This window comes from Papaver somniferum, chromosome 11 (assembly GCF_003573695.1).
Source record: "Papaver somniferum cultivar HN1 chromosome 11, ASM357369v1, whole genome shotgun sequence".
NCBI classification, from domain to species: domain Eukaryota; kingdom Viridiplantae; phylum Streptophyta; class Magnoliopsida; order Ranunculales; family Papaveraceae; genus Papaver; species Papaver somniferum.
The window spans coordinates 92,920,407-92,930,504 of record NC_039368.1 but is presented as its reverse complement, the minus strand read 5'-3'; the positions used below and the strand labels follow the sequence as shown (position 1 = coordinate 92,930,504).

General features: G+C 35.8%; 1 protein-coding gene and 1 long non-coding RNA gene across 4 annotated transcripts; both read left to right on the top strand.

The window, feature by feature from the left end:
• The first annotated feature begins 269 nt into the window (after positions 1 to 269).
• On the top strand, positions 270 to 6,048 carry LOC113322927 (beta-hexosaminidase 1-like). Of its 3 annotated transcripts, none has more exons than XR_003347362.1 (15): positions 270 to 754; positions 853 to 936; positions 1,290 to 1,325; positions 1,469 to 1,580; positions 1,672 to 1,751; positions 1,889 to 2,019; positions 2,292 to 2,308; positions 2,558 to 2,606; positions 2,887 to 2,987; positions 3,214 to 3,273; positions 4,442 to 4,475; positions 4,735 to 4,833; positions 5,092 to 5,156; positions 5,238 to 5,488; positions 5,670 to 6,048. XR_003347362.1 is itself a non-coding variant. In XM_026571115.1 (15 exons), the coding sequence occupies exons 1-15, from the start codon at positions 368 to 370 to the stop codon at positions 5,843 to 5,845; spliced, it is 1,677 nt and encodes a 558-aa protein (XP_026426900.1). In that variant the 5' UTR covers positions 279 to 367; the 3' UTR covers positions 5,846 to 6,048. The 3 variants fall into 3 exon arrangements, 2 of the variants coding, with proteins under 2 accessions (XP_026426900.1, XP_026426901.1); XM_026571115.1 differs by having other exon boundaries at positions 279 to 754; positions 5,097 to 5,156; XM_026571116.1 differs by having other exon boundaries at positions 281 to 754; positions 1,672 to 1,742; positions 5,097 to 5,156.
• A 918-nt stretch (positions 6,049 to 6,966) lies between these two features.
• LOC113321533 lies at positions 6,967 to 8,973 on the top strand. The gene is made up of 2 exons (XR_003346737.1): positions 6,967 to 7,221; positions 8,538 to 8,973. It is a non-coding gene; the product is annotated as an uncharacterized LOC113321533 (long non-coding RNA).
• Positions 8,974 to 10,098: the final 1,125 nt, after the last annotated feature.

Here is a 10,098-nt window from a genome sequence, read left to right as displayed (position 1 = left end):
CGTTTAAAAAATATCATATTTTCTGAAAAGTGGAAACTGGCATAAATTATTTTCAGAAGTGGATGCAACTAGCACAAATTGTTTTGGGAAGCGGACGCAACTTTATATAAGTTGCTTCAAAAAAATGGAAGCAATTTTCTCAAATTGACTCCAAAAAAAATTTATCTTTTATCCCGCGGGTGTTAGGTCAAGGAATTTATAACATCCCCACTTTTTGACAAACATCGATGCGATGAGATGACACCGCCACCTGTCACTGCAAATGAGTACGGGTAGGTATGAAAAACATGCCCAGATTCACACCAATAAACATGAACACTTCTCCACACTTCCTCGCAACCTAAAAAAGTGCAAGTGAAAGAAAACAATGTCTACTAAATTAATGAACTTTGATAACCTCATCTCCTTTTCATTCTACTTCCTCACACTATGTTGCTTCGTTTCAGTTGTTGAAAGTAGAAAACTAGGGTTTAATTCAAGCTTATTCCAGGAGGTCAACGGTGACAATGATGGTGATGATTCAATTGTTTACATATGGCCATTACCTTCAAAGTACACTTATGGAAATAATACAATTTCCATCAATCATGATCTTTCTTTAGAAATAAGTGGAAATGGTGGATATTCAATTATTGTTAGTGAAGGGTTTCAGAGGTATCGAGAGATTATATTTAAACATCATTCTAGAAAGAAGAGTGGAGTTCTCTATGATGTTAATAAGCTCAAGATAATCGTTAATTCCGATAACGAGACAGTGAGTTTTTTATTATTATATTTAAACATCATGCTAGTGTTTTATGTTTTCTTATTTTGAGTTCTGCATTTTGGTTTGTTTGTTTTTATAATTTGCAGTTGAATCTGAACGTGGATGAGAGCTATTCTTTGTTTATAACGGCTGAAAATGGCAGTTCAATAATTCAAGGGGCTTCGATTGAGGTATTCAAAGCATTTAGCTAAATTGTCTTTATCTGATATTGAATTCAGAGAGGTTTATGGACTTGATATTCAACTGAGTAAAGTTGATAGAAAATGATAGGCGCATACTACTTGCTTGGGCATGGTGATGCGGAGCCCTATGATTCCTGGGATAATTTTCATTTTAAAGGTTGATGATTTAGGGTTTGTGTGTGGGTGGCCATGTACACAAGTAACTAGGGCGCAAGTAGTGTGCATCAGATCTCAGTTGAAAGTTGGTGGATATAGATTCTTGTTGTTATTTTAGTTGCTCCAAGTAGTTTTCAGTATTGGGTTGCAGAATATATTGACAATATGCTGTGTGCGCTGTGCAGGCAAATACTGTTTTCGGTGCATTACGTGGGTTAGAGGTATGTGATATGGTGAATCTGTGAACTTTTCATTTGTTTTGTTTTGGGAATTTCTGTTGTATAGAACTTTACATAAGAACATAATGTAACTGCTTGGTATAGCAATGGAAAGTAAATAACTGCGTACTTTGAACCTTTTATAGACGTTCGGTCAGTTGTGTTCATTCGATTATGGAACCAAATCTGTACAAGTTTACAAGGCGCCATGGTATATACAGGATGAACCAAAATTTGTATTTCGTGGGCTTCTTCTTGGTAAGCAATATTACTATTATGGATAAATAGAGATTTTTTTCCTTTTCTACTTTTTTTCATTTGCTTGATTTTTTTTCCTCCTTCTCTGCAGATACTTCTCGTCATTTTCTACCTATAGATGTGATTAAGCAAGTTATCGAGTCCATGTCTTATGCTAAACTTGTAATAAATGTTGTTTCCCTGTCTCTTATATTCTTATTCCATTCTGCTTATACTATCAAAATGCATTCCACTTACATCTTCTCATCCATTCTTTCCTGCCCTAAATTTCTGCATGTACTTCTGTTAATGGCAATCTCGTTCAGTAGAATGTTCTTCATTGGCACATCATTGATGAACAGTCATTTCCTTTGGAGGTGCCCTCACATCCATATTTGTGGAAAGGTTCATATACAAAGTTTGAGCGCTACACTGTTGAAGATGCTTATGATATTGTTGAGTAAGATATCTGCTATACCGTTCTGTTGGAGACTTGTTAAAAAATGTCAAAACAGTATTCTTTGCTTTTGCTATAAGTTTTTAGTCTGTTGCAACTCCTGAACTCTTGGTTTAAGCCTCTGGGAGTCGGTCCTTCTGTAGCTTTCCTTCATTTTATAGTTACATGTTATCAGCGGACAAGCTAGAAATTGAATGCTAATATTTCGTAACTTGGTAGTATGCTGATAGTTTATATTTTGCTTCATGTCTCTTCAACGCTTGTACTGGATGAAGCTTTGCCAAAATGAGAGGTATGAACCATCTTCTTATGTTTGTGAGAATGTTTTAATCAAAAATCATCTTGAATTGCATCGTCTTGCTTCAATAGTCTGTATGTATACCAATATTCTATGCTGAATCAGGAATAACTTTAGTACATTAAGTAGACCACTGAATTTGTTAAAGCTTAAGATGCTTTTTGAAGTCAAAATGACCTTTAAGATTTCAAAGGTTATCTTATAATCTCCCTTTTTCTTGATGATTTGGTTCTCTTATGGCAGGCATTAATGTAATGGCGGAGATTGATGTTCCCGGTCATGCGGAATCATGGTAAATTCGATTCTTTTTTAGATCTCTTTGAGTTTTTAATTTATTATTTTTCTAAGACATGACCCTTCTAGAGTTCTTGTGAAGTTGGAATTGCATAAACTCAGGGAAAGACAAGAATCATAAGATGACACCGACCAGCTTCAGTGTGCCAATCTAATAGTTGTTTATAGTCATTGATACATCTTCTATTGCTTGGTTGTTCCTATTAAACCATTATTGTTTTTCAGCACGCTTAACTTGCGATCTGAAGTTTGTATTTACTGATTCTTGTACCTTGCAGGGGTAGAGGATATCCTGAACTTTGGCCTTCTGAAACCTGTAGGGAGCCTCTTGATGTCACAAAAAACTTTACTTTTGATGTGGTTTCAAGCATTTTGGCAGGTGAGACTCCATTGGACCACTCAACCTTTTTGTTGAGCCTGTGATTCTGTAAAAGTCATATCAAGTATCCTAATACCAGTGTTTGATATTTAAGATTTCTCAACCTTAGGTCTCTTATAGTTTAGAACTTAACCTGCATTACCCATAACTCTCGTGAGGGATGTGAGTAAGAGATGGTCTGTCAACAATACACTTTTGTCACATTTCAATTCTTGTGCTTCTGCAGATATGAGGAAAATTTTCCCATTTGAACTTTTCCATCTGGGCGGTGACGAGGTTAATACAGGTTAGTGAATTGCTTTGCTCTTTTATTTATCAGCGTGTTCTGCAACATATGCATAAAGCATGAGAGTAAATTAAAAGATTGAGAGAAACTGTATAAAATATGTAATCTCAATTTGTGTTTCTCTCTAATGGCATACACGCAACACTGAGATCACGCTTAACAGAACACAGCTTAAACTTCCCACACAAATTTGATTGCAAACATGAGAAATGGTTTACATGTGAGGACACGTCACAATTCATGGTTGGGGCATGCCATTATTGTTATAACAGAAGATGTTAGTTGACACATGAAATAATAATTTAGATAGATTACATAACTTATATAACATCTGCAAGAAAGCTATCTACTCTAGACAGCATCTTCGAGGTTAACGAGTTATATTCTTTTGGGAAGTCCAAAAAACTTAGTCGCATACCACTTTTCCAAAAATCGGCTTAAAGGAGGATGACCACCTACTAAGTTTCTTTTGTACATTATATTTAGTTTATTAGAGAAGCTATTATATAGATGTTTCCAATCTATAAGCAGTATCTAGATAAAGAAAAACCCAAGATGGTTATTGGATTAAAATTCTTTGGAGAACTAAGAATCTCAAGAAATTTCAGTCGAACTTGATCTTGAGAAGGCGGTGTCTTAAAAGTTATCACTAACTCTCTCTCTTCTCTAAAGATACATTGTACTGATTTCCAGTTTGATGCCTTCAATTAAAACATTAGCTGGACAGATTCACGAAAATTTTCTATCTAGTATATTCATACTCTAGTGTTGTCTTAACAGGCTTGTTAACCCTGTTAAATTCACTATAAACAAAAAAGTCCCTTCTATCTTGCTTATAACTGACTGACTGACTGAGGTTAGACTTTCCTAATTGTAAGTTTTACTCCCTTAAGAAAGTTGGTTGAGAACTCTAGAGTAGTGGATATTCGGGAGAAATACTATCTTGATAAACATTTTTAAATAGTTAGATATTGGTCCTATAATTCTCTAGAAAGATACAGATGGAGTCGGTAGTGATTTATAACGTAGCAGAAAGCCATGAATCAATAAAGAGGAACTTCCCTTCCCTTCGCTTTCTTTCTTTTATGTATGAAACAGATTCAGTTATTCAAAAGCATGTGTGAGATAAAATTCGTATTTTTTTCCTTAATTTTTTGTTGTTTTGCAGATTGCTGGAGCTCAACTCCACATGTGAAGCAATGGTACTTTCTTCCCTTCACATAATGTCATAAATTGTTTTAAAGAAAAAAAAAAGAACTGGAAAATTTTCTTTTGATAATTTAATTCATACCAAAACAAAACTTTTATCTAATAATTTCTCGATGAATGAGGAGACAACAAAAACTAATGTTTGAGGTTATTGGAGGTGTGGAAGGTACAGGAAATGTGCATGACTCAAGAGTCAAGATATCATTTGGCAATTTTCAATTAGTTAGAGAAGTAATTGATTATTAATGTCAGGCTTCAGGAACACAACATGACGACAAAAGATGCATATCAGTATTTTGTACTGAGGGCTCAAGAAATAGCAATTTCTAAAAATTGGACTCCTGTCAACTGGTATACTCCTATACTTATATTTTAATTTTGATCTTCAGGATTACCTCTGGAATTGTAAGGCCGTAGGGATAGGGCAATGCTGATTGATTTCATAATACACTTGCATACTGAATAAACATGTTCAATGTTTATCTGTACATTCTTTTCTTGACTTGCTCAAATTCTGGAAGAAATAAATAATCTTATAACATAGCCTTTTATTTTCACCCTGATCTTTTTTTTTCATGAGGTGATTCTGATAAAATGTTAAAATTACATCTCAGGGAAGAAACCTACAACTCGTTCAAGGGAAATCTTAACCCTCGTACGGTGGTACACAACTGGTGAGCGCTATCGCCAGTGCGGATTATAAGATCGCTTCCTTGTACCAGACAATAACACTAATACATTATCTATGCATACAGGTTGGGCCCAGGAGTCTGTCCAAAAGCTGCTGCGGATGGCTTCAGATGCATATATAGCAACCAAGGAGTATGGTACTTGGATCATTTGGATGTACCTTGGGAGGATGTTTACAAGAGTGAGCCTCTCGAAGGAATAAGTGATGGTTCACATAAAAAACTTGTACTTGGAGGTGAAGTTTGCATGTGGGGTGAAACAGCCGATTCTTCAGATGTCCAACAAACAATATGGCCACGCGCTGCGGCTGCTGCAGGTACGCGATATGGAAGTGAAACCTAACTCTGGTCTAAATATCCCCATTGGAAAGTCTCAAACTGTAGTTATTGACCTTGCAGACATTCTCTAAACCCTAACATATAGGTCAAACTACCTATACAGTTGTTTTTGGCTTATAAATCATGTTGCTTATATCAGCTAATCTGTTTGACCTTCAGAACGCATGTGGAGCAGTAGAGATATGACTTCTGCAAGGAATATGAGCTCGACTGTGTTACCTAGGTTGGAATACTTCAGATGCTTGTTAAATCGACGTGGGGTGCCAGCAGCACCAGTGAATAGTTATTATGCACGAAGGCCTCCTGTCGGACCTGGATCATGCTACTTGCAGTGATTCTACAATTGCCGCCACGTTTGTTTGTTTGTACATTATATGCTTTCTTCTTCTGTCAGTAATGATTTTGCTGTTTCAATAACTCTGTTGTTATGCAAATCCATTATTTAAAAGTTGTTCAAGCAGTTTACCTGGTTACAATGCTTATAACCTATACTGGCTAGCCGATTAAGATCTTTAAGTTTTTGGATTCAAGATCCTTACAGTAACAGTTGTTGAACTGAGTTTTTAAGCTCAAAATCTCTTCGATCAATGCAGTTGGCTTCCTAGGCGAATGTTCCTGTGTTTCCTTTCAGAATTCCGATGAGCAGTTTTTATTCTCTCCTACTAAGTTGATGTTACTGCATTTCAAAATGATAGCCCATCTCACGGCTTCTAGGACTGCAATGTCGTCTCCTTCATCCCTGCACTGGACTCTGACTTTGAAGTTTCTTTTCCCAATTGTGATTCCTGTACAAGAAGTAATACATACGCCAATTCCGGTGAGATTAGTACTTCGGTCATAAACAGATGCAGTTAAAGTTCAAAGCCTGGTTATTCATCTCTAAAGATATTTGTTTCTCCTTCCTTGTGCTTCTGGTGGTAGACTGGTAGTGGTACCGTGACCTTTCCAGCCATATGGGTTTCCAGATGAGCCCTGATCTGACTTCTCGTGTTTACGGGGTTTGGTTTTTTCTTATACTTTCAAACGAAGACTTTTTTTTTGAGGCATCTATATAGTATAACAGAGATGATACACACCTACGATGTGTGCCGGGATGTGCACTGTGAAGAAATCCAAGGGCTATGGGGGGAGATCTGTAAGGGATGGGGTAAAAGGTGGGGTCCACCACTTTTTCTTCTCTCACACGGTCACACCAAAATCACGGTGTACCTTTTCCGTCCACCAAACATTTTCGATAATATAACACAAAATGATTTGTTTGGTGTAACCAAACATTTCGTTCGACGAAATAACAAAACTGTCCCTCCATCTTTTCTAAGTACTAAAGAAACTGGCGTAAATAATTACAAACTCAAGGGTACAATAGACTTAAAATACCCCTCCGTGTTTTCCATCAACACTGAAAATGGCGTAATTTTTAACAAACCCAGGGGCAAATACAACAAAATCATTTCAGTTCTCTTGTTTCAGAGCAGAAAACCCTCGATTCCTTTCTTCTCCATCGAAATTTCTTCCTTCTTCATCTTCATCTCTTCTTTCTCCCTCGATTTTGAATAATCTCTTCTTCATCACCTACCACGTTTTCCCGAGAATAATCTCCCAAAATCACCATTCATCTTCGTTATTCTCCCAAAATCATCATCACTTTACAATGGTTTCCAGAGAATAACATTTTGAGGTCAAATTTTTGGATTTCATCTTCGTAGAACAGGTTTGCGCACAATTGAACTTGGTTTGCTTGTTTATTGTATTTCGTTCGTTAGTTCATCTATACGAATTCATTCAGGGTTTTTTCCAGGTTTGATTTTTAAGGTTCATTAATGGTAGTAGTGAAGGTGCAGCTAGGGTTTCAGTTGTGCTTTGATTTTTTGGATTCAATTGAGCTTGAGTTATGGAATTTTAAGTTTGACTTTTTGGGTTATGTTATCCTCAGGGTTGATTGATTCAGTTGATCTAGAGTCGGGGTTTCATTCAATTGATTCGAATGAGCTTCAGTTAGGGAGGCTAATTAAATGTTGAGAATTCAAATGTTGGCAAGGGATAAATTGAGTTTCAGTGCTTCTCAGGATGCTAATTAAAGTTTATGTTTTACCTCTCTAAATTGGAATGTGATTGTGTTAAAATTTGATTAGTTCATATATTTTTTATTGAAAATGTGAAATTCAATTCGTATGTTGTTGTTAGGCATGGTTGTGAGCCTCGGAAGTGTGCTAGAAATGAGAAACTTAGACTGAAGCTAAAATTTGAAATTTTATATGAATTTCGGTGTTTGAATTTGTGGGGATGGTATTTTTGGATAAATCCAGCTAAAAATGATTTGGTTCTTCTAAGTATACATAGTTCATTTGTGTATCTACGTTTCCCATAGTGTTGGTTCATTGCTACATAGTTTCTATATTTAAATGGCCCACATGGAAACTCCCTGCAAGTTCTGCAACCAATCTTTAATTCTCTTGATGATACCCAGCTTCGACCAACAGATTAGGTAACTCCACACTAACCATGAACAATCCAGCATACTCGACCACCCACATGAAGGAAAAAAAAACTTTTGCAGGCAGCATAGTCTTCCAAACCGACTTAATGAAAGCCACCTGACAGTCATCACAAGGTGCATACAAGCAGCTACTTGATGAGAAAGTTGGCCCTTCAAGCATACAGACCTCACCCCGATTTAGATTACTGTCTCGAGAATGATATTTCAGACTCTAAGAGACTGATACACTCAGCTGGGTACACATTACATATAAAATCAAATGCCATCCTGTATTCGTATGCGTTTCACTAATAGTTGTCTCCTTAATAATGCTGATGTTAAACAGTCTTGTATACATATGCATTAGACATTAATTATTGAACCATCATGCACCTTAACTTCCACTTGTAGTTGCAAGCATTTTCGTGTCTTTAATATGGCATCCCATCTCAGTTCATGTTCTTCAATTTTTATATAGATTTCAATACTCTCATTCGTGTATGAGAAGCTATATATTATGACCTTGCTAATTGAATTACAATTTTGTGCAGGGAGAAAATTACCGGCAAACAATAGTGTTCCTTGAAGATAAGCTCTGTAATAATCGTTCCCGTACACCATTAGAGCACCAGCACCCCTTCCGTCCCCGTGCCATTATGGCACGGGCAATCCACTAGTACTTAATAAACACAAAATAGAAGCACTAGGTAGTAAAACCAATTGCCCCTTATCCTTCATCATATTTATAATGAAACTAATGTCTTTATCATTTATAATTTTATATTCTTAAAAAAAAAATTTATAAATCTTTTTAATATTTTTTTTAATTGTGAAATAGAGAAAGAGAGGCAGAGTAAAGGGAAGAAGACAGAGAGACTTTTATTGATATGTAAAGAATTACAAGGATTTACATCTCTATTTATAGGGATAAAAGAAAACCTAATCTTAGATACAAGGTCATCTTAATAAATAAACATTAGTTTACAACACTCCTCTTAATGACCAATGTGTCTAAGTTACTAAAACTCAAAAGGGAATAACCTGAAAATAAACAACTTATAACAGTGTTGGGCACGTATATGTTGTCTCGTTAAAACCTTGACAAAGAAAACTCAGTGGGAAAAACCTTGACGAAGGAAAAAGAGTACAACGCGATAAGTCCGGTGAATGCACCTTAATTTGATGGTGACGCTCCCCCTGAAAGTATTTCAATCAAATCTTGGCTTGCAAATCTTTAAGACAAGACTTTCTAATTTCGATGAACGAAATTCTTGAATGCAGGAGATTACTGTGCTTTTGAGAAGAAATTTGTTAATTAATGAAGTCTTGTTTTGCGTTCGTCTTCTAATAGTAGTGTTCTCGTATCTTCATGCTTCTTTAAATACATTGAGACTTGGGTCTTGGGTTTCTAGATTCTCAGAAGTTGTTGATGTAATTTCCTTAACAAAGTGCCAATATGTAGTTACAGTTGCATAGGTAAACAAAATTTGTGATCATACCTTATATGGATTAGAATGATATCCAAATTCATAGGAGATGGTTATGTTGATATAACAAAATAATCTACTTAATGGTGGGAATCCACTAAATGACCGAAATTGATACAACTCCTCCTTGGATGACCACCATGTTGAATTAAATTGCCTCACTAAAACTTTTCCAGTAAAAACTCAATGGGAAAAAAATATATGGACGAAGGAAAAAGAATACAACATAAACATTTTGAATAAAAATTCATCGTCGGCGAGATGTTGCCTCGTTAAAACCTTGCCAGTGTTAGAGCATAGCTCGGTTGAACCCACCAAGCGTTGGTGAAAATACGAGGGTACCCAAATATACCTCAATCTAAAACTTTTCCACCTGTAAGTCCTTTCTCCGAAAGTGATTGTCTATGGACTAAGTCGAGAAAATACAACAAATCGGTTCACACTTCCTGTGTTCGTCTATGGATACGAGATCGAGACAATACAACAACGAAGTATATTTACTTGATAAAAGGTTTGACTTAACCAAACACAATAGGATTGATTATCAAATAAATAAGAATTAATGTTTGTGTACTACTTTAAATTATAATAACAACAATTATAATTGCAGAAAATAAAAGTAAAT